This window comes from Semicossyphus pulcher, unplaced genomic scaffold (genome assembly GCF_022749685.1).
Source record: "Semicossyphus pulcher isolate SPU_LCO1_2020_fin unplaced genomic scaffold, fSemPul1.0.p SCAF_7, whole genome shotgun sequence".
Taxonomy (NCBI): domain Eukaryota; kingdom Metazoa; phylum Chordata; class Actinopteri; order Labriformes; family Labridae; genus Semicossyphus; species Semicossyphus pulcher.
In genome coordinates, this window is record NW_027211748.1 from 16,919,928 (window position 1) to 16,944,457 (window position 24,530).

The window sequence follows — 24,530 nt, forward strand, 5'->3', positions numbered from 1 at the left end:
AAAAAACAGATATAACTTTCCTTTCACATAACGTCTCTCGTTCCCTACAAAGTACGACAGCGGTACCTGAAGGGTTTTTAAATCAACGGACGTTACGTTAGGGTTCAGTTGCCATGGCAACCCTTGTCCAGCTCGTGCCCTCCCTGTCAGCGACGCCCCTCCCCAACCCAAAATTGACCCCGCCCTCCCCCTTTTAACCGGACAGACGGGTACTGTAAAGTCAAGCATCTACTTCAGTTATTTGGACTTAACTGAGACAAAAGTACGTTTTATATGCAAATTCAGTAAAGTAAAAATAATCATAAGTTAAACTAATGACAAAATAATTCTGATGTACTATTTTATTTTGAGAAGTATCTCATATGACTTGGGACAAAAAAGCTGACTTAAAGAAGTCAGTTCAAAAACCAGAGCATAATATTTCAGTGGATCTATAGATATATCTGTACAGTGGTACATTTATTCAAGTATGTACAAAATGTGGGTGCTCTTCCTTTAGTTTTTCAATTTTAATGGCACTTTTCTTATCTTGAATTTGTGTTAATACATTTTTATTAAGATTATTTATTAAGATGAGAAAAACATGTTCTATAAAGAATTTATTAGATGAATCATGATAAAATAAAACAATAACTTAACAGAAATAACCGTTATGTACAACTTTACTGTATTGCTCAAATTTATACTTCATAGCTGCTAAGAAGACGCATGTTATGTGTTAGAAGTCTTTTAGTACACTTGTAAGACGCTTCATTTTCTCTTCCGCGATTCTCTTGTTGGTTTCTGTCTCCTCCAGCAGCTGACGCATCTCCACCTCCACTTCAAATACCTGAAGGGACAAAAACATAGACAGCTTAAATATATTAATCAATATAATGTCTAACTAGTTTGGTCCTCAAACTGAAGCCATATCAAAGACTTTCAAAGCCTTCGGGGATGAAATACAAGGAATCAAAATTAGCATGAATAGACGTACGATAAGTTAACTGTTTGAAAGCAAGTCATTAAAATGTGAATTTCTGTGAAAAGTGTCTTTCTTTTACCTTCTGATTGGCTTGCTCAATCTGCTTCTGCTTTTCATTGGCCATTCGAAGAAGCTCAGCTTGATGGACAGCTTGGCTAGACTCTAACTGTCGACGAAATGCATCGTCCACACAGTGCAACTTCTCCAGTGCAGCACTGCTTGACGGATGACAAAAAGAAACATCAAGTAAGGCACTTTGAGGATGTTGTGGCTTGAGTACAATGAGCATGTGAATTTATTAAGTGTCCCAGAATTGGGACTAAATAACAAACAACTGTTACTCAAAGCTACAGTACTACTGGACTGCTATACTGCTGTATGTCAGTGTGTTTTGGTCATGTACATAAGTATGCTCCTCTAGTTACGGGCAGAGGAGAGGGAGATTTTGAAGATTTTTTTTTGTTCTATTATAAATCATGCTGTACTTGTGGGCTTCTGCTGCTTTATCTCTTTCCTCCAGGAGCAAGCGTTCCTTGGAATCAAAGTTCTCCTTCATGCGTTTCACCTGGCTCTCCAGCCGAGTGAGCAGCTCTGCCTTCTCCTGCCACTTCTTACTGGAATCCCTAATAGGAAGACAGATAAAGTAGACTTTAGGCAGGAGCTGTGTTAGGCAGCTGTAAATATGCATACTGAAGGTTTTGGTTTAGTGGGGAGAGCTAAAAACATTTCATATTTCCATTAAATAACGTTCATGTAAACATTAACACATAAAGCATAGTTTAGTGTGTGTCTGTTTGTTATTGCCTGTATACTCTTTTGAGCTCTTCAAGCTCTGCCTCCCGATCATCCAGCTGCTGTTTCAGCTCCTCTTTGCGCAGGCTCAGATGCTCCACTCGCTCCCTCAGCTCAGCCTGCCGAGCTGTTTCCTCCTCCAGCTGCTGCTGGAACCTCTTCTGGGCCTGGACCGCCTCCTCACGCAGCCTGCGGATCTGATCATCGCGCTCCTGCAGGGACTGAGACAGCAGGAAAGCAGAGGAGACAAAGAAATTACTTCAGTTTGTCTTGACATAAAAGTAGGATAAATGTGATAGAGAAATGTAAACATTCATATAAACACACAAAGCTCATGGTAAAGTATAAATATGGACTTAAAGTATTGACATGCTCTGGTATGATAGGGTGGTTGTTCTGCTTTAAGAAAAACACACTCATTTAAAAAATGAAAGTATTTTTCAACCTCTTTGAGTTTGCGAATTGTCTCAGTCTGGTCATCAATGATTCTGGCTTTGATTTTTAGGCCATCATTGTCCCTCTCGTTGTGTTTCTTCTGAGTCTCCAGCTCAGAGCCCAGCACCTCGATCCTGGCCTCCAGGCGTCCGCGATCCTGAGCCAAGGACGCTCCTAGAGAGAGAAACATCAGATTGTAGTTTGATCATGTCTCTCGTGACAGCACTGAATATTGAACTCTAATGTCTATTGTCCATATTTTTTATCCTCATTCTTTGACTTTTCTCTCTTAAACAAAGAATTTAGATTTAGAGATGTGTACAATTAACCTGTCTAGCCTTATCTGAAGTGTGTCGTAGCGTCGGTATAAAAACACTAGAGGGCAGACTTTACTTAACACGCATGAAATAAAAAATCAGCACATACAGTATTAAGATCTAATATCTCCTTCTTACTGTCCCTAAAGCAGAATCTCCAAATTGTCAAGAGTAACCCTCTTTGTCATCCACTGGGGCAAGGCATTATTGAGTAAGACGGACCAAAAGGCAGACCTGTAGCAGTGTTTGTTGATTTACAATGTGTGTCATGCACTATAAAGCTCATTGACAGTAAAGCGCATCACCCTTCTGGACGTCTCCCACCTTGCTGAGCGAGCTCCTGGCCCCAGATCCTCCTCTCTGCCCTCAGACCATCTATCACAGACTCCTGAGCTGTGAGCTGAGACAACAATCGCGCCTTGTCTTTCTTCTGCAACTCGAGCTGCAGGCCGAGACGCCGGTCCTGCTCCACCTCTGCTTCCAAGGAATGCAGGCGGGTCTGTCAGAGGGACAGACAGAGAGACTGTATTAATAATCAACAGCCATCTGTCCTGGCTGACAGATGGAAAGGCAGCAGGGGCGTTCAGTATTCCTGACAACTACAGGCTTGGGCTGAAAAATGACTTAAAAGTAAAAGACTGATGCCCAGAACAGATCATCTCTACATATTCAACTGATCAAAACATCTTTCAGGACTTTTAATGTTGAACAGATCTCACTCTTTTGCTTCTTTGCTGTACCTTTAGATCAGTGACAGCGTCTCTCTTGGCTTTGATGAGTTCAGAGATGCGGTTCTTCTGTTCTTTGACCATAGCTGTGAGCTCCTGCACCAGACAGCCCGATTTTTTCTCCCTCTCCTGGGACTTGGCGAGAGTCGCCTTGACCCCAACAAGCTCCGCAGTCATCTGATCACAAGCCTCCTTTACCTAGAGAAGCAGAGCGAGGATGTGGAACTGAATGTGAATGAGACATCTGGGAGTTTGACAGAGTGAGTGACTTCAGGCATTTAATGGCTTGACAATTTTATCAATCAATGTTACAGTTGAGGTCTGACAAAAATGAGTTACAGATTTAAAGAAAGCAATCTTTCAAAGGTTTCCATGACTGATGGTTTCACCGGCAAACTGTGTCTGATACAGTTTTCCAACGGTCAAAGGTTGGACACAGTACAGAAGAAGAATGTGCCAGCGATAGCAATCAGGACTAGATTACTTTTGTTCACGGGCAGACTGAAATCTTTAAAAAAAAAAACAGAGAAACTACAGATTCAAATCCAATCTTTTAGTATAGCTTTCTTCCTGTAGCAATCAGACCTCTTCTCTGGTGATGATCGTAATTCAATCTCAGCTTTCATCATCAGGCAGAAAAAAATCCACTAACTCAGTCTAGATAGGGTTCAATTCCAGTTCAATCATTTCACTTTTTACTGGGCACAGTAATCATTTATCAGCTGGTCTGTGCAAAAGGGGAGCCATTTAAATTTATAACTATTCAGTGATCAGAGGCCATCTGTGTGGCAGGTGTTCATGTTAAAGCAGACCTCAGAGAAGCGGGCAGCCTCGATGGTCAGCGCCATGCGGAACTCGTCCTCCAGAGCAGCGTACCGTTTCCTGCCCTCTGCCAGTTTCTCCTGCAGCTCTGCCTCACTGTGGGCGTGTCTCTGTTCCACTGATGCAGCTTCTTTTGCCACAGCGTCACGGAAATCTGCCCCACCAGGCTGCAACCGCAACTCCAGCTGTTTTCTGTGAAACAATACAAACAAGGAGGGAATACTGAACACATTAGGGAACACTGTGGCATTAACACAACAGAGCTTTTAATTTCTGGATCTTAAAGATATAATCTCGAAGATTTTCATTTAAATAAATGCCGAATGAGGTAACACAATGGTGATTGCGCCTATGGCCTACTGATGAAAGACTTTGCATTTGCAGTATTATGGACTGGCTGTCTGTGGCGGCTTTCGCGGGAAAAATCACAAGCGGCGCCCAGTTAGTGACGCGTTTTCCATCACCCAGCAGTGGTTGGTCTGCCAGAGAGGGTAGGCGGAGCTAAGTGGCTTGCAGTGTCTCTGCAAGTGCGAGTAAACAGTAATCTACTATGGCTGAACAAACAAAGAAAAGATCGATGACTACAGATACAACTTCAAAAATAAGTGAAAATCCAAAGAAAAAGAAACAAACTCGACGCTCAGATGAAGCCAAACACGCTAAAAAGAAAGTGACCGTCAGCGAGGAAAATCAGGAGTTACAACCAGAGCCAACTGTGGACGTCACACATGCAAAACTTTCTGGATATCTGGGAAGTGTGCTCCCGCAATTACCGTTTATCGCCATAGGTGCCACCAAAGAGAACAAAACTGAAATCTTTGAGATTACAACGTTATTTTGTCTAACTTAGACTTTTAAAGCCAAAACTTAAGTTGTGATAACACTCCTACCTCCTACCTCCTACAACCTTTTGCAGGAGGGTAAACTGTAAGGCTCAGGACATCATACAGTGTCTTGATCATCATCTCCATGCCGAGTTTGAGCCCCTACCCTCTGGCAGGAGATTTAGATTGCCAAAGGCTAAGTCCAACAGGATGAAAAATTCATTCATAACACAAGCCATCACACAACTAAATTTTAATTTAAAAAAATGAACAGTTATTATGCATCTATTTCTCAACAATGTAATGATGGTACCGCCTTCAGTTGTCCTTATCCATTCCAGTTTTGTATCTGAATTTGATTGATTATGTTTTATGTTTTTTACCTGCCTGCAAAGCAAATTTCCCTCAGGGGACAATAAAGTTAAAGTTGAGTTGAAGTTATGTTGGGGGACAAAATAGTTTTGTGAAATATATATAGTGTCCACTTTAACCCAGACAGAATAGCACAGAGGTGGAGGCTTAGGTTCAGGTGTACCTGTGCTCTTGTTCCCTGCATGCCAGCAGTTCATGCAGCTGCTGCATTTTGTCTTTTTGTTGACGCACTGAGGCTCTCTGGATGTCCAACTCTCTCTTCAGAGCTGCTGCCTTGTTCTCCAGCTCCTGGTGCCGCTTCATCTGCGGAAGGTGAGCACACGTTTTACAGCAGCATGCCACTTATGTTAGAGCCCACTGTCCCTGTGTGCTGAATCCTTTCATCTGTCTGCATTAGTTCTGCTGGAGAGTATATCATATTGTCAAATAGCAGTGAAACTGGGAGTTATCATGTTCAGTGGTAGGCAATAGGGTGTAACAGAAAGTACATGTGTATATATCTGAATGACTTTAAATAAATCAGACTCTTTGTAAAGAATTGATAGGAATAACCTGAAACTGTGTGCATCAAAATGGTGAAACAAGTGTTCTCAGGACTACTAAACCGGCTCCTGTACCTCTTCAGCCTGCTGGCGAGCCCTGAGCGCTTCTCCGTGGGAGATGCTTTCCTCCAGTCTGCTCAGAGCAGTCTTCTGTTGTTCCTCACTGCGGCGGGCCTGCTCCAGCTGCTGGGTGAGAGACTGACACCTCCCCTCCAGCTCCTCAACACGAGTCTGCAGCTCAGAACGCCCCGATCGCTCCTTAAGCAACATTTCTTTCAGCCTGCATGAGGAGAAAGCATGATAACAGTTTGCAAGAGAAGCAGGAATATCTATTTCTATTGTGTATGTAAACTGTTAAAGGCAGCCGCAGCCAATTACGTGATAACCTTTATTGTCCTTGTGTTTTATGTCCCACTGTTAGAAATGTGATAGTCTGTGAGATTGAGTGAGACTTCTCTTTATCTCGAGGGGGGAAAATGGAAATGTGAAAATGTAAAAATAAGATAGGGAAAATAGCATAATAAAAAGGCGGAATGAACAAGCTGGGAGAATTCAGGACACACAGTACAACTACAAAACCCGTGTGCATGCGACCACCTACAGTACGATGAGTCACGTCTCTGTAATCTATCTCCTGGTGAGCGAGGGAGTCAACGGAAGCAGGCATGTTTGGTGTCATTAGAAAGTGACAGTGGAAATTGATTCATGTAATAATGCTGACATATGCACGTCACCAGGCTTCTAATTACAGCCATAATGCAGATTTATCTAAGTAGGCTGTGATGCAAGTAAGACTAAATGCACATTAGAACAACACATGGCTCTATCTGTGCAGTGCAGGAGGAAGACTGCTCACCGATAACCTTATTACACGTGTGTGGGGAAAGAGATAAGCATATTTAATTATAGATAATTACAGCCTCTGGAATTTAAATACAAGGTATAAAAGCAGGAAGGGTGCATCGGCTAATGATCTTTATACTAAATAGCGGTGTTATCACAGACGACTGCAGGCATACTTTAGGGGTAATGGAGCTAAAGAGTGTGCTAGACTTCATGAGAGGCTACAGGACAAGTGATAGTGAGGATTTTAAATGCTGGGATGGATACTCATTGTTCACGTACGAGACAGGCAGCAGGCCCGGATCTCAGGAGAGCCAATATAAAAGATGAAAAGGGTAGAAATGGATGAGAATCCATTATGCAGTTGACAACGAAAATCCACAGAGACAAGTTCAATTATCCTTTTTCATCATGATATCTGCATTGGAGCTGCTGTGCCGATTCATGTGGAAGTTAGAGGGTTCGTCGTGTCAACTTGTGCATCTGTGTGTCCTCTTGCCTGTCAGTGGTGTGCAGGGCCATACTCTGAAGCTCTTTCTCATCGCCGACCTTCAACTGCAGGCACTTTAGGTCCTCTGTCAGTTTCCTCACAGCCTGCTCAGCCTTCCACCGCCTCTCCCTCTCCTCGTCACGCTCTTCCACAATAGTCTGAGATGTAGACAAAAACATTAAACACTAAGGGAGGAACAGTTTCTTGAGGTATCAGTAGGCTCCTGAACAGAATATTGATGAAGAATAAAAGGGAAACTACACTCACAGTGGGTTTACAGGTCTTGGAAAGTTATACTGCACAAATGGTAAAAAGCCTTTTGTGTCTCCAGAGGGAGCTAAGTGAAGACTGGTAATCGGCCTCCAGTGATGTCACTTGAGTCATTTGTGGGCTTAACATTAAAAGTTTGAAAATGAAAGAATGTTGAAGTGTGGAAATAAAAAAAGGAAGTGAGCATGCCAGATCTCAGTAACTTAGTCCTCACCTCTGCTGGGAGCTAGTGGTTTAAGGCTACATAAGCTGCTACTAGCATAACACACTTGAATATCTGTGCCTACATTTGGCAGGCAGGTTGCATCGTGGGTAATGTAGGCATTTGATAATGTTAAAGGGGTGCCATGATAAATTGGTACCAGAAGGATGGAATACTCTGAACCTGGGTCATGACTGGGGTTAAATAATAAGAGACATTTTAGCTAGTATACTGAATGGGATTACAGAAGCTCTAAGCAGACATGTATCTATACATTTTCTTTATTCCATTTTCCTGTGTAAACGATTAATTTACGGTTGTTTTCTCATGATCTTGACTTATCTAACATGTAACCGGATCATGTAATCAGATCATAATAGCTCGTATCCCCAGAGCTGCAAAAGCACAAAACAAACATAGAAACAGGCTTAACTTACCTCATTAGTGTGGGAAATGGCAGCATGACATGTCCTGGTCTGTAATATCAATGACCATCCAATTGTTTTGTTTTGTTTTGTTTTCTAGATCACCAGAAAATGATGCCGTTATTTAGGCCAAACAAGCTTGTAACTGAGATGAAATAAATGAATCTGTTATAATTGGAAAACCAGCTTTGTTATCTCGAGATAACGAGAAAAATAAGTCCAGATCTCGAGAAAACAACTGAAATTAACTCGTTATCACAGGAAAACAGGGTGAAAAAAATATATGGATGCATGTCCACTTAGGGCTCCCGTATGGGATGAAAAGGCGGAGTGATTAGGTACATATACTATGAATGAGTATGCATGTTTTAACATTTTGCATCTGATGGTGTTACTCAATGACTAACTCAAAAAATAATGTTATGTTGTTGTATGCATGAATGGTTGTATGCATTCCTGAACATTTGGGGTGAGGCGGGAGATGGATTAATTATTTAACTCTGATAATCAAGCAGGTGGTGTAAGGATGTTTTGTGACTAGATATCAAGTTGTTTCAGGTAAGTATCAATAAAACCACTGGGGCCTGGTGTTTGTAGGTTATTCTGAGTTATTGAATGCTGAATGAAAAATGTTGACTTTGCTCTTGTTTTGTTATTGTCTTGTAGTCGTTTATAAAAGTATCTCTGTATCCTGTATGTGCTTGTTTTTGTCTAAAGGTTTGGTATAAATTAAAAAGAACACATACAATACCTTCAACAACAAGTATGCCTTCACACAAGGCACACAGAATGTCTACTCCCATGTCTATGACCTTTGCACATGACATTCATTCATTAAAAATAGAAGCTGCCATTCAGGCTGCAGGTGACCTATCCATGCTGTACCCTGTAGGTTTCCTCCTCCTCTGTGGATTTGATTTTCACGTCGCTTGAGGTCTTGGCAGCTCTCATAGGTGCCCTCTTTGTGGTACCCCCTGCACCGGCAGCCTTCCTCGTGGTCCCCACAGCCGTCTTTAAACTCCTCTGTTTATGATTCTCCTGATCGCTGCACATAAAACAAAATCACAGGTATTGGACCGGCTGTGAAATTGATTATAGCCCTGAAGCTAATGTCTGGCTCTATAAAGGTCAAAGCAGATTACTTTTGTCGGAAGGCAAAGTTTGAACAACTTTGAATTGGATTTGGGCCCAATATAAGAAAATCACCTTGCCTTTGATGAGGACAGTTGGGACTTAAGTGAAATTACTGAATCCTGAGAACATGTCATCAGTGGCTGATGAAGTAAGACGAGGGGGTTGACCGTAGAAGCACGGTCGTTAATCATGGGAGCGAGGTGACAGTTCTAATTTCTAACAGAGAGGAGGAAAGTTTTCCATATTGCTCAGAGAGAAAAATGTTTCAGCATTAACCCTTTCAGCTGAGAGACAAAGAGATTTCCTCCTGATACCTGAAGAAACGTTAAATATCCATTGCTGCAGGTGGTAAGTTTGATTAATATGAATGCAGACATTGCTATTGTCTACATTGTAAACACATGTGTCAGCAAACTTTGGCATGTATATTAATGTGATTATCATTCCTTAAAGGTACACTCTCTGATTTTGTTCCCTAAAAGCCTCTAATATTGTTTAATTTCAGAACATTTACAGTGAATTCTGCTTCTATAACAAAATCGGGTATTACACATATAAAAATAACAGCAAACATATTATTTTATCGACATAGTTGTTAACCTTATAGCTCAAACATTGTTTTTTCAGTGCAGAGACAAGCAGGTACAGATTCACCTGTCGGATCTCCTGCTCTTGGTCTCCTTGGGGTTCGTCCTCGATGTTACGCTGTTACGATAATTGGGGATCCTGGTGCGCCTCCTGTTTTCTTTTCCGCTGTCGCACTCACTCTCTGACGTGCGATCCGTGTCCCTCTTGGCTTTCCGTACCGCCGTCACAGGATGAGCAGAACTAGTGCATTTGTCACCTGCAGGTGCCTGAGTCCATATCACAGAAATATTAATAATATGCGAATAATATGTGATGATATGTAAAAAAATAAAAATTAAAAATTAAACACTGGGGAATTGGATAGGCAAGGACGCAACATAAATTTAACACTTGACTTGTGTAAATATAATTCAGATGTGAACTCTTCTAACTAAAGGTAAAAAATTAACAGCTTAGATTCTGCGTTGATACCAAAAATACTTATGCAAGAACTGACAATTTTAGCAGCACCAATAAGCATAATAGAATAATGTTGAAACACAGAGAACAGAGAATCCCTAGCTGCGTATGAAGGCCAAATGCTATCACTTAATACGAATATATAACCACTAAATTGTTAATCTTTCATATACTATCTCCCCTGCTGTATACCAAACCTCACATTACTTCTACATAAGCGAGTTAATGGCTGTCAGCAGTGTTAAATATGCACCTGCTGGATGAGCTGGGACACCTGGTGCTCCAGATTCCTGATGCGTTGTTCATTAACAGGGTCTGCTGGATCAGCCACAGAGGAGCGAGCCGGCTGGAAGCTCTGATGAGCTGGTTGCGTGACTTGATCGGCGATTGCTTCGGAGGTAATCCTCTGACGAAACTGGGTCAGCACCTCGTCGATGCGGGGCGTGGTGAGAGGAACATCCCCTCTAACCTGCAATAGAAACTTAAATTACCTTTTTTCCCCCCAATTTCCTGAGAAAACTCTTATATCAGATTTCCACAGTGACGGGGTTACGCTCCACTGCAGCTGGTTAATTTGCTAATTTGACAGACAGATGGATATTGCCATATGGTGCAATGAATGTATAAAATTGACTTTTTGGTAAAGGGATTAGATTCTCCTACTTTCACTATGCTAGTATAATTTCCCCGAATTGCATATTATTCCAGCCTTTCAGTGACCCAATGAGAATCTGCTATTTACAAAGACTACTAGGGCTACAGTGTGACACAGTGTCTCAATGTTCAGCACTTTCCCTTTTCTGAAAGTGAGCAGAGTTAGAAAGATAGAGGCTTACGTATTAAAGGCCTACAGAGTGTAATACTGATATTCTGCACACATTTATACAATCATTATAGACAAGACAAGACAAGATTCTGGTCTGCAAAATTGAATTTTCATACTATTCACTATGAAGATACACTTCATATTTATGCTTCATGTGCCCTTTACATGAGGTATGCAGATCATTCAAACAACATTTTGTGAAGTTCAAATGTAAAGCCTCTCTACTTAAAGTTATAATCTCAAAGATCTCAGTTTGGTTCTCTTTGGCGGCACCTATGGCGATAAATGGTAATTGCAGGAGCACACTTCCCAGATATCCGGACAGTGTTGCATGTGTGACGTCTACAGTTGGCTACAGTTGTAATGGCTGTAACTCTTGATTTTCCTCGCTGACGGTCGCTTTCCTTTTTAGGCAGTTTAGACTATTTTCACTTATTTTTGAAGTTGTATCTGTCGTCATCGATCTTTACTTTGTTACTGTTTACTCGCAACACTCGCAGGAAAAGCAGCCACTTAGCCCCATCTACCCTCTCTGGCAAACCAACCACTGCTGGCTGATGGAAAATGTGTCACTAACTGGGCGCCGCTTGTGATTTTTTCTGCGAAAGTCGCACCAAACTCCCAGTCCATAATACTGCAAATGCAAAGGCTTTCATCAGTGGGCCATAGGCTCAATCACCATTGAGTTACCTCATTTGGCGATGGATAGTGACTTAACAGACATTTATTTAAATAAAAATCTTTGAGCTTATACCTTTAATGTCTTCATTTTATTCTACTACACATAAATACAGTAAAAAAGTGTGTCTGATCTTCTGTGATTTCTTGTGTTTACACTTCTGCTTCCATTTAGGCCAGGTGTCTCCAGCAAAAAGCTAATTCATCTAAAAAGGACTTCCTGGTTAAATAAATAGTATAACTATAATGCTACTAATGGTAGTATGGCATCAATATTCACCACCTCGTTGTGACTGGTATCTGAGGACAGCAGGAGGTCCACATAATCCTCCAGTCCTGGGATATCACAGGGACTTCCAAGACCTAGATGTGAAAGATTTCCCAGTCGGTCCAACCCATCCAGAGCAGAGATCTGTGGCAACGACTGCATAACAATCTCCCTGTAGCCTGCAGCGAGACAGACACTTAATAATCAGTATGGTCACATAGGGACTTTATGACTCGGATAAAACATCAGATGTAATCGCGGTTATGTTGCATAAAGTCAAATAATCTATATCTTAATGAACAACCTCTCTTCTGCGCTTGTCATCCTCATTGATGCACTATTGATGCGGCTCACTTAATGAGACCCGAGTACTGCTAATAAAAATGCATCCATGCATAATGAGTGGCAGGGTTGTAAGAAAGCTTTTAAATATGACCTCATGGTTTGAAACACACACTTTCAACACCTATTAATCATGAACAGGAGCATAAGGATAATGGGTGCACAGCATTAGTTAAGAAAGCATAGGAGAGATTTTTACATTCTGATCACCGCTGTAAATCTAATTAGGAAAGACACAGACATGAGATGCATTAACAATAAATAGACCAAAGTGTCCGTTTGACTACCACATATTTCCTTTGTGATTTCATGGCAGACATTATACAGGGGAGAGTTATGAGGCTGTTATTCTGCAGAAACTGTTTTCTTCTTGATTAGAGTGTGACTCGTCAACAACAGAGAAAAATATCAAACAGTTTTTGACAGTGTTGATTTTGAAGGCTGCGATTTATGGTTATTGTGAATTTTATTATTTATAATGACAGGTGTTTTTAATGTTAATCAACCCCTACTGATTCAAATGGCGTAAACAGAATAGCAAAATCTAAACCTCAAAAATTACCATGAACTTTAATATGTTGTATAACATTACAGTGTAGGCCATCAGGCTTGTGAACACTAGTTTCAACAGCCTTTACAAATATCACTGTTAAAATTTGAAATATTGTCATTTCTTTTGTATTGTTGTGGTACAAAACTTGAATCTTACACGTGGTTTACATTAAGTGTATTCAGAACTAGATGTCTTGGAAAATTGGTAATTGGTAAATGATTGCATGTGGTGTTGAGGTGCAGTCTAGAAAGTGAGTTTAGAGTTTGTCTCATGTCTTACCTGGTGACCTACACACAGGGTTGTCTTTGCCATCCTCACTTAAAGTGACCTCTCTCAAACCTTGCAATCCCAGCAGGCACTGCAGGAGGTGATCGATGCTGTCCAGACTGTTTCCATGGAGACCGAGGTGCTTCAGTTTATATTCCGTGCCATGAAGATACAACAAGCCTGACCGAGAGCATTGACATGTCAGCCACTAATTAGTGTTTTTATTACCGTGTGGAAAGAGAAAAGTGTTCAGTCATTATACAACTCACCAGTGAGGTTGTTTATTTGATTGTAGGATAGGTTTAATCTTGTTAGGTTCACAAGACCATTCAGTCCTGAGGTGAAGGGAGGAGACATTAACAACTGAGTGATTTTACAGCCCATAAAGCAACGGCAGATAACTCAGAGTAGAGACAAGACACTGTAATGAAGAATTATTACTTGGAGAACACCTTCAAAGCTGAAATATTTATTGTCTGACTATAGCGCTGACTAAAGACTCACCTTCAACCTTGGCGATTAAGTTACAGGATAAATTTAAAGTCCTCAGGAAAGTAAGGGAACTTAGACCCTCAATTTTAGAAATGCAATTGGAGGAAAGGTCTAAGTGTCGCAGGTGCCAAGCTGAGGTCAGGCCCTCGATCCTTTGGATTTGATTGCAGTGCAGATTGAGCGATGTAACAGTCGGACTTAGGGGGACATCTAGCAAACTAAAAAGAAAGTAACACAGTGAGGCAGCAGACTTGCAATGCAAGAAAAACCTTTGATCATTTCGTTCACAGACACATTTGCTTTGCAGGGTAGTATTTCTTAAATATATGTAAACATACGATTATTTATTATTATTTATTATGACACAGAGTGATTACTTATCTCAAATTTCATTCACAAATTCGTTTAAAACGGTGTTATTGAGCACAATTAACAGCATGACTATGACACAGGCGTGTACTGGGCTGGTCACAGTTGCAGGACGCTCTAAGTGCACACAACACATTTACTTGAAATAGAGTATTTTTCTTTGTGTACTTTAACGTTCCAAACTTTGCTATTAATTCAACCTTTTAAACAACTCAAGACATGACAGGTCTTTAGTTAACTACTGAACGTAAAAAGTTGTTAGAAGTCAACATAAACGTTACCTTGTTATGTTTTTGTCAATAAGACTCAGCTCCTTGTCTCCCATAACGACGACATCCAGCCAACGTTATAAATCAGTTATCTACTTTGTACTGTAGACTGTATAATATTTAAGCATCAAGTCTGTAATCTAATAAACAAAGATATTTACCATTGCTGTCATATTCGGATACTAAGCGTGCAAATTATTTGCTAGTACGTAGCCACCTAGCATCCTAGCAAAAGTTCAATAGCGCTGAGAAGGCAAACTTGTTCAGAACAGATAAAAGGCACAGCTACAAACGCTGGAGAAGCCAAAAAGTGTAGTTTTATGACTGCTAACATCCAAAGCAGTATTTCTGAGTTCTTAAAAGTGTTGCTGCTGTTTTTAGCCTTTGCGCTGTCGAGTTGAATTAGCCGCTTCTAGTATCCCACTTCCTGTTTACATGACGTGTTTAACGGTAACATCCGGGAAACTTTGACGTCCTGCATCCGTGCTTTTTCAGTAAACAAAGATGATAAAAGTGTAGTTAATGTTATATTGGAGGTTAATATCTAATATAATATATATTTGATATTTTGTACGTGCTCTGGAGCAGAAATGGGAAGTATCCAAGTAAGTGGTTGTATGTTTTAATTCTTTTGATATATTTTGTATGAAGTACATCACAAGCCTGAATTTTGACTCTGCCACTTAAAAGAGGTGGTGTATCAGATCTGGACTCATGTATACAAAAAATATGAAAACATGACAATATGTCAGAAATCATTGGCTAACTTGCCCTAGGAATTTAGTATTACAATGTTTTTGTTGTTGGATTAAATGCACAAGACAGATGGAACAGATTAAAATATATCATGATTTTCTTAATTCCCAGTATGTGACAAGCCCCAAAAACGCTGGATCCTACATTTCCCATGATGTACCTCAATAAGATGTAAAAAAGAATTCCTCTTAAATGCAAAGGCCCCCTTCTTTCAGACTCAGCATAAAATGATTTCAGTCTTGATTAAGTAGCTGACTAAACAATTTTCAATTCAGTGCCATCTGGACCTTTTGCCCGTATCACGTGATCTTTATAAGCAACAGACGCTACTAAATGGACCCGTAGATGTGATTTTTTTTCACAGCAGTTTTCAAGGTCAAGAGTAAACTTTAAAGCTCACTGATTGGGTTTTTAAACCAAAAATCATCAAGCATAGCAACTAAACTGAGAAGACAAAGAAACCATTTATTGTTTGTCTATATGCAAATTGTGTTCCATGTCATACAGCAATTATAATCATTATAGATATGTTTATCTCTCCAGCTACATACTGTTAATCACTCACACATAATTACTGTGTGTATGTGTCTCTGCATCCATCACTCCCTGTGTTGACTTTGTCATTGTTTTCTTTGTGTGTGTTTGCTTCCCTTGAAGCTGGAAAATCACATGTTTGTTGGCTTCCTTCCAGTTTCTCACATCTTCATGCTTGATTCCTTTTTAAGTACCAGCTGCTTCTCTCCGTAATCTCACACAAAAACGTTGTAATTACTGCAGTTCTCAGATAAAAGAAACATCATTTTATGCCTGCCAAACATAGACGTTTTGGTATTTGGTAGAAATGATGGATTTATTACAAAGAAACCTTAAATTCATTGTCTAAAAATTCAATTTCTCTTTGCTTAAAAGTTAACCCTCGTAGAATATTTTAAACTATTTTCATCTGCTAAACAGGACAGGAAGAAATGTCCATTAACATCCTTGTTGCTCATCAGATAATTTCACAAACAATTGAATATAATCTCCCTGTGATGCCTGTACATAACACACTGTGTATAGGAGGCCTGTAAAGAACACAGAGACACAGTAGAATCTTTTGGCTAAAATAAAGTAAATTCATGACAAATTTCAAGGCATCTTCAAACCTGGAAGAAGATTTATTTATATATTGCTAAAAGCAAACAAATTCTGGCATTTGAAGCTATGCTACCTATTACAAATGTATATAAAACATGATAAATATTACACCATATAAATATAATAAATGTTTGAGTGTAAGCAAATAGGAGATGAATTACATCCCATTAGTGTGTGAATGGATGGAAAAGGGCTGCACAGTGGTGCGGTGGTTAGTGCTGTGAACCAGGAACCTTCTAGCTGGGGGTAGCTAGAAGGTTCCTGGTTCTGTGTGGAGTTTGCATGCTCGTCCCGTGCATGGTTTCCTCCCACAGTCCAGAGATCATTAGGTTAACCGGGGACTCGAAATTGTCCATAGGTGTGAGTGTCAATGTCTGTCTCTATGTGCCAACTCTGTGATTGACTGGTGATCAGCCTCTTGAGGGATACACCCTGGGATTGGTTCCAGGGATAGGCCCCAGCCCCCACAACCCTGAACAGGGTAAGCGGTATAGTTAATGGATGGATGGATGGAAAAAATACAACCTAAATTGGGGCATCAATAGAGTCAAAGTGAAACAGATCCAGCAGAACAAATACCTAAAAGAATATACAGCTGATGATTGAAGAATTTGCAGAATATAATGATTATCATTCTCTCCTTTCATGTTTGCTTTCCCTGTAAGATAACATTCATAAAACTAGCTCACTCTTTGACTCACAGACATGTGATACAGTGCCTGCTTTAAGTTGTGCATCCTCACTCAGCTATGGCTAATCACAGATGTATTATAAAAGATCCTGACCCCTATTATACCCATACTTCCTCCAGCAGCTACAGGCTGCTGATTGATTAACTTCATCACACACTGAACATTGTCCGTATTAGAGGAGCTGCATGACTGATCATTGTACTCACTGGCTGTTGGCCAGCGATGATAGAACCAATTATACCTGCAACCCAGCCAGCAACCCTCCTTAACCTGTGCAAATGATGATCTGGTGCTAATGAAGTGAGTGAATTACAAATGCCATCTGCCTCGCCACCACTTATCTCTCATAGGATAGTTTTCAAGGGCACTGTGTGAAAAAAGGCATGAATATTCTCAAAGCCAATTACAGAGCAGGAGTAATGTAAAGGAATGCTATAATTAAACTTGAGTGGAGAATTTGTTCATCTAACGTCATTCTGTGCCTTTTTTTCATCTGCATATCCTCATTTGTTCTGAAAATTAGATTAGATTAAGTTGGAGAGAAAAGTCAGACAAAAGTTTGAGTCATAATTTGCATGTAGACTGAAAATAAGAACATATCCACCCCAAGTATTTATACTTTTCGTATTTCCATTTGATGGAACTGTTTACTTCTACTTCACAACATGTTAAATATGGCACATTTTATACTTTTACTTTGCCATTTGTCTGACATTTTAGTTACTTTTCAACTTACAAATCTTCCTATCATATTGTCCAGGGAAAACCATGATGATTTAGATTTTAATTTCTCTGACATTAACATTCATCCAAATGGAGGCAGACTTCTCAATCACTCAATCAATCCATCAATCTTTATTTATACAGCGCCAAATTCACAAATTTCCCCCCGGGGATTAATAAAGTATTTCTGATTCTGAAATCATAACCAAAGCTATCTCAAGACACCAAGAACAGTACTTACCAACATTTGGCACAGTGGCAGAAAAACTTCCTCTGAACAGGCAGAAACCTTGAGCAGAACCAGGCTCATGTTGAACAGATTTCTGCCTCGACTGGATGGGCCGAAAAGTGGGATAGAGGGAGAGACAGGATAGAGACAGACAAACGGAGCAACAACAACAACATTTGTGTGTTCTGCGTTGGTGGAGGAAGCATTTAGATCCTTACTTAAGTAAAATAACTAATATCACATCGTAATAATACTCCTTTACAAGTAAAAGTCCTGCATTGAAAATGTAACCTAAGTTAAAGTATTCATAAACTTTTAAGTTTCAGAAGTCCAACCACTCAATGCAGAAAAATGAAACCTGAAATGATAGGTTTACATTTATAATTAAATTATCATTCATGTATACATGTATAAACAGAATTTTAGTGTTCATTACATCATATATTTTTAATATATATTTCTCACGTTAGTCAATTAATTGTTTGATTTGTGAAGCTTGAGAAAATAGTGAAAAAGCTGCAGTATAAAGTACAACATGTCCCTCTGTAATGTAGTGGAGCAGAAAGTATAGTGTAGCACACGTACCTCAAATTTGAACTTCAGTGCCAACATGAGGTTGACATTTGTCGTTTTGAATGAAATAATTCAAAAAGTGTTGGATGGATTGCCAATACAATTAAAGTGCTGCACTTGTGGAGAAGTCAGAGAATCACCAAAGTCAGCAGGATTCATCCTCTGGGAACTACCAATGTCTGTACAAAATTTCATGACAGTCTGTTCTTGAGTTGTTTGGGTTTTTCTTACTTGACTAATGTGTTGCACCAACTTACTGAAAGACAGACATATGCGTGTTCATACAGGAACTTTAGCAAATCCAAAAATCCTTATACGCTGGAGAAAAACTTGATACAAGGCTGATAAAAAAAGATGGTGCAAGTTGTTTTGAAAGCCTTCAGTGAAACAAAAGTTTTAGCACTGAGCAAAAGAGCTCCACAGAAACAGTGTGTATCATTTTTTTCCAGATTATATTTGAAAAAAAAAAGCCAAAAGCTCAGACAGGCACCATTTTTTCTTTTTTGGGGGGGGATGAACGGGTTTATTTGAAAAAACTGATATCATCCATAGCTGTACAACAGATGCAATGAGTACAAATGATCCATAACAGACACATTTTAACATGCTGATAGTAAAAAAAAACAGAATTCGAAAATGCATCTTATGTTTAACAAATGATATGCATACAATACTGTGTGGGCGCAATGTGAATAAATTACAGACTGTACATTTCAGCCAAATGTACAAATAAATCACTGAATTATCAAGTGTGAAAGAAAACGTGTTCCTCTTACATTCATATTCAGCTCTTTGCCGGCGTCGCGGCTCGTCATAGTTTTCAATGCACAGAAACAGAACGAACAAACATTTGAAGGACAACAGAAGGTCATGGTTCATCGGATTGATCACGTAACTGTATTTTTATGCACAATACAGACCATATTATATTAAGCACACAATATATCGTCCTTATGTTTCAGAGAGGCAATCAGTTTGAAAGGGGGGGTTATTGATTGCTCTTTCCAGTTGATCTTGCAGTAGTCTGGAGAATATTCATAACCAGCATTTTGATGAAGGAGTGTCACGTTTTAATGAGGCAAACAAGCAACAAACAAGTCGGAAAAACTCTTCCTCAGCTGCCAGTCACTCCCCTTGTAGCTCTCCTTAAATTTCAAATACACCTTCTTCATGAAGAAGGATAATGCTGGTATCTATTCTTCCAACTCCTTGTACTGTAGATAGACTTCCCCAACTTGAAAAAGATGAGAAGAACAGACAAAATGCTGTGAAAATTCATTAAATTTGCCAGACTTTCTTTCACAGTATGTAGGAAAAAAAGTGGCAACAGTTCAGGTGCTTTTCCTGTGAGGTGGGTGGATAAACAGAGGTGTTGTGTGGGCTGTGACTAACATTAAAAACAAACTAATGCTCCTGATATGAGATATCCACCTGAACACAAACAGTTCATTAATCCTTCATCTTAACGATCGATCACGCTCAGAGCGGCCGAAAATTATTTCCGTTATCGGGCACTTGAGGACAGCGCGGAGGAAATGTCAGCCAAGAGGCAAATTCAATCTTAAACAACAATATTTATGAACAAAAGCTATTTGTTCATATAAAGAAAATCAGGGAATTTGAATGTTGTTTGATGGAAAGAGCGGATGAGACAAAGTCGTATCTATGCGGCTGTTCAGACAGTCATCAGTGATAACTGCAGAGTGGCTGCTTTTCCTGACGCTCGCTCGCTCCGACGCAGAGAAAGACAGGCCATTTAGAGGAGCAGTGTTTCTGGCTCTACTTAAAAGTGGAAAAATAACAGATCAGATCTTTTTAGTTCATGTTGCTGCTGGGGTAAAAGAGGTCATGTGCACATTTTGCCTGATTTTAGTACAATCTAAAATTGACGGTTTGTTCCCATATAAATAAAAAAATATGCCGTTTCGAGCAGGGATCAAAAACTGACCTTTCTCAGTTGTCAATGTCCGATATGTGATTCTCTATCTGCAATAAAAAGACATCAGTGAGATACACACATTCATCCATTGTTTTAACTGGCCAGCATGATAGCGTCATTCCTGAAAAAATGTTTTTATAACTTAGAAGTGTATTTTAGATGTCACATAACTCGCCACAATTTATCATCAAAAGGAATAGTTTAGATGATAAGATAGATACCTAATATCTATCTGTTAAACAAGAAGCTAATGCTAAGCAGCTAGTTAGCTAACGTTAGCTTAAAAGCTGTGTCCCAATCCAGGGGCTGCAGCCTGTTGCATATCCAGCTGTTCCCGCCCTTACCCTTGCGTCACCAAACGCTGCTCCTGTCGCCTAGCAACAGGTAGCTAGCGGGCTAACTAGCTAGCATAACTAACTTCACGTAACCTTAACCTATTATTGTAAAGATAATTTGTTTCAAGGGCCCTTTCATTTTTTTAAACATGTGTAACGCTTGCTATTCAACTGAGTTGAAACCAAAAAAGTTTATTCTTCAGCCACGTGCGAGTCCGCCATCTCGTTTGAATTGGCGCGCAACGAATCTCGTGATGTGTCGGGCCATGAAGGATGCACCTGGTGGATCCTTTGTGGCCCGGAAAAAGGAGGACGCATTTGTCCAACGCATCTGAAGGAGCCTTCGAATTGCAATCGGCCTTCAAATACGCCTTTCGAAGGCTGCAGCCCCTGGATTGGGACACAGCTTATCATTTAAATGGGACCAGTGACTTCATGCTGGCCTTGCACCTGCTCAGAGGCAAGAATTATAACAGCTCATAAAACTTACAAAGAAGTTTTAACACTTTTGTACTTTTAAAGATAAAAAGTTTTTTTGAGGTGCTGGGAGCTAAATTAAGTTACACTTTGCCAGAGCCAGGCTACCTCTTTCACCCTGTTTACGCTAAGCTAAGCTAACTAAACCCTGACTGTAGCTTCATATTTAATGTACATACATGAGAGAGGAATCAATCTTCTAATCTAATTTTCCCCCCAAAATGAGAAAATAACACATAGGGTTGATGTACAGCTAATACAAACAACCACACACAAGAGATGTGTACACTTGCTCTCTCTCTTTGTTCAGACTGTAAATGGCTACTTGGCCCGCTCACCATATCGCTGGTGCCCTCGTCTTCAAAGTCGTCCTCACCACCGTCCGTCATCTCCCCCGCCTCCACCTCAGCCGTCCCCTCCGCTTCCTCCTCACCGGAGTGGTCTGCAGTGTCGCCATGAAGACACTCACGCACCTCCTCTTGTTTCCTCTGCATCTCTGGAGAAAAGGAGAGGCACGGAGAGAGACTGGTAGTTAGCATCAGAGCATGACAGATTCTGACTGATTTATTTTTAAAACACTATAAAGCTTTAATATTTTCTGTTTCACTCTGCCCTGTTTCATTTCAAAACCTCCGTCTCTTCCATGTATGCATGCAGACAAGTCTGTGCTGTCAAATCTCACCGGCGTCAGAGCGATGTTGCCTCTCGATCTTCTCCAGCCTTCCCAGCAGTGAGTCGATCTTGGTCTTGATCTGTGACAGCTCCTTCTTGATTGTCAGGAGCTGGTCTGTCTTCACTGCGAGCATACATTAATGAAGCGATAAAGAATAATCAATATGATGTCTAAAAGGAGACAGACACAGTTACAACAGATACATCTTCTGTAGTGCTCTGACAAGTCTGACAGTTAACAGTCAGAAATATGTCTGAAGCACAATTAGTGAAAGGTTTATGGTACTTCACTGTTTTGCATTGCGAGGAAAATACTTGTTATAACAGTTGGACATTTTTGGTCTTATTGCTATTTGCTACTTCACTTTCTGGCAAAGAGTTACAAAGTGAATGTGCTAGTTGGCTGAGTTTAATAGCTACAGACGGAGCCTGGCTAGCTGCTTCCACCTGTTTCCTGTCTTTGTGCTGTGCTGAGCTAAGCTAACCAGCTGTCGTCTCATATTTAACAGACACACATAATAGTCTTCCCAGGTAACTATCAACAAAAAAGAATATAAGTACTTTTTACTAAATTGTTGTAATAAAAAAATGTAAGCAAAAACAATTTCTATAAACCTATATTTACTGATTTTCAAGGCTACGTGGGTGCAGCACAACACGCTGTCAACACAATACTGACCAAGTTGATAAGGAGAGATCATTATAGAGCAACATTATGTCATGTTTCTGGACACCACTTCTGGATGAATGTAAGTCCAATGTTTACCCTCTTCTTATCTGTTTTGTTCTCCACCATCTGGGAAATATCTGGCTATATAGCAGCTACATTAAATGTTTACCAACTAGTAATGATGTCTGTTTGAACCATAGACTGTATAAAAAGATGGATGACATGAAAAGTGAAGCCAAAACATTTCAAGCGCCCCCTGCTGACTGGCTGCAGTATAGGTCATAAAGCCTGCCTCCTCCATGTTAACAGATGGGACATGAGTCAAACTATCAAATCAAAATACACGGCAAATAAATGTTTCTCAAACATGGTTTCTGTCATTATAGTTAGTTCTTATCATGCAGATTTATGTCCAAGTGTTTATTTTTCTGGCAAGTTTATTTTTTATTAGTTATTTGATGCTGTCAAAATGATGATTGACTCCTGCAGCTGATCTGTTCTGGATTAGCAGAGTAGAGGAGGATTGGAGAGAGTAACTAAAACAATCACTACAGTCAAGTTTCCATATCTGTGACAACAGCTTCAGAGCAACACAAAGAAGCTGTTCTGCTGTTAAACATTCCGGCCGATCCTTGCTGTTATTTCGGTGATTCAAGTGTGCGTTTTGGTTAGCGGAAGTGGCTATGGCCGTGTCACCGCCGATCTCTACTGCGCAGACTCTGGCTCCAAATGATGTCACCATCGCAAGATGGCAGCGCCTATCACTGGAGCTATTTTGGCATCAATTCTGTACAATGAGAGCAGATGGAGACGCGTCGTCCATCGATATATACAGTCATTGGTTTGAAGCATAGACTGTATACATAATGGACATAGCCACCGTGACGTTATCCATCGTTTTCTCGACTGTGTAAATGTAGCCGAAAAATGGCAGGCATGTTGGTTTTCTGGAGCCATTTGACCATATTTGGATGAGAGGGTGGTGCTGGAGAGGACCGAGTGGCTTCTGTGCCACAGTCTCTGTCTGATCCATTAACTCCTGAACTTCGTGTTTCCCACAGAGGAAATTCTTTTTGTGGTGGTGACTAACTGCAGTTGTTTATTTATCAGACTAAAGAGGTAGCCGACTCGCTGCTCGCTCGGTGAGATATCGGTGGGTAAATGACACGTACCGGGAAACGTAAAATTAAACAACCAGTTTTCTCATCGCTACGGTCAGCCAAACTTTAATTAAGTTAAGATATGCTGGTTTATTTGGTTGTAGATTTTTCAGGGAGATTAACTTCAATTAAAGATGAGATGTTATTAATTACTTTAGTGAGTGAATTCTAATCACATCATAAAGAAATGATGGTCAAAACTACACCCATAAGACCCCTCATAACAAACTAGGAATATTCCTCTTAACAGAGAAAGAAAAGGTGACTCAGAGGAGCAGAAAGGGATAGAGAGAACATACGTTTAGGGGCTGTAATGGCAGAGCCGACATTGAGCGCTCGGGAGGAGGAAGAGGAGGAGGAGGAAGAGGAAGAACAGGTCCTGACTGGAAAGGAGGATTTGGCTCTGCGTGTGGACGGGACAACTAGCCTCGAACGTTTGATGGGAATCACAGCCCGGGTCGGGGGTACGACACGACCGTGGTACTCGAAGAGTCTGAAGACACAAAAACAGTACAGAGAAACACATTTTTATGAGGCATTTCTGAAAATATATAATGGGCATTGTGTGTCAAGTTTGTGGTTTCCAGCAGTCACTCCTGCTGGCCCTTGGTGTTTTTATTAGAGCAACAAAAGGGGCTCACAAACCACTTAATAGAAAAGCTGCAGAGGATGTTTGAATGGAAGTGGTACATATTGAACAACACCACAGCCATTCAATCAAATCCTCTCTCCCGCTGCCTATGACAAACCAAATTGCCAAAATAGCAATAATGACTCAAAGCTGAGGGATCTGACTCTCAGGGATATTGCAAACTAGAGGAAGTAAACAAACCAATGAAAATGTCAGAAGGAAGATACATCCTCTGCCTCACCAGTGCAAATGACCAGCCGGGGGA

General features: G+C 40.3%; 2 protein-coding genes across 5 annotated transcripts in view; both read right to left on the bottom strand.

Annotated features, from left to right (window-relative positions):
* Window positions 1–618: 618 nt before the first annotated feature.
* lrrcc1 (leucine rich repeat and coiled-coil centrosomal protein 1) lies at window positions 619–14,336 on the bottom strand. Its single transcript, XM_069685171.1, has 19 exons — window positions 14,284–14,336; window positions 13,646–13,851; window positions 13,411–13,476; window positions 13,154–13,321; window positions 11,992–12,158; window positions 10,461–10,676; window positions 9,815–10,014; window positions 8,912–9,071; window positions 7,139–7,287; window positions 5,872–6,076; window positions 5,418–5,557; window positions 4,049–4,250; window positions 3,249–3,434; window positions 2,833–3,007; window positions 2,202–2,365; window positions 1,769–1,977; window positions 1,450–1,587; window positions 1,044–1,179; window positions 619–829 (listed from the first exon to the last, which is right to left on the bottom strand). The coding sequence occupies exons 1-19, from the start codon at window positions 14,325–14,327 to the stop codon at window positions 719–721; spliced, it is 3,042 nt and encodes a 1,013-aa protein (XP_069541272.1). The 5' UTR covers window positions 14,328–14,336; the 3' UTR covers window positions 619–718.
* A 4,545-nt stretch (window positions 14,337–18,881) lies between these two features.
* The window catches only part of LOC138611490 (RNA-binding Raly-like protein), a 46,529-nt gene continuing 40,880 nt past the window's right edge, over window positions 18,882–24,530 (bottom strand). For 3 of the 4 annotated variants that reach the window (XM_069684640.1, XM_069684639.1, XM_069684641.1), the window contains exons 5-8: window positions 23,934–24,127; window positions 21,815–21,928; window positions 21,471–21,628; window positions 18,882–19,615 (exon numbers count right to left, since the gene is read on the bottom strand). In XM_069684640.1, coding sequence (XP_069540741.1) covers window positions 19,550–19,615; window positions 21,471–21,628; window positions 21,815–21,928; window positions 23,934–24,127 — 532 coding nt within the window. In that variant the 3' untranslated portion in view covers window positions 18,882–19,549. Of the gene's footprint in view, window positions 19,616–20,329; window positions 20,368–21,470; window positions 21,629–21,814; window positions 21,929–23,933; window positions 24,128–24,530 lie in introns of all 4 variants that reach the window. The other variant, XM_069684642.1, reaches the window with a different exon arrangement.

Coding starts and splice junctions, on each gene's coding strand:
- lrrcc1 (XM_069685171.1), bottom strand. CDS start 14,327: ATGGGAGACAAGGAGCTGAGTCTTATTGACAAAAACATAACAAG. Junction 13,322..13,410: donor TCAAATAAACAACCTCACTG/GTGAGTTGTATA, acceptor GCTCTCGGTCAG/GCTTGTTGTATCTTCATGGC. Junction 6,077..7,138: donor GCCCTGCACACCACTGACAG/GCAAGAGGACAC, acceptor CTCCTCATGCAG/GCTGAAAGAAATGTTGCTTA.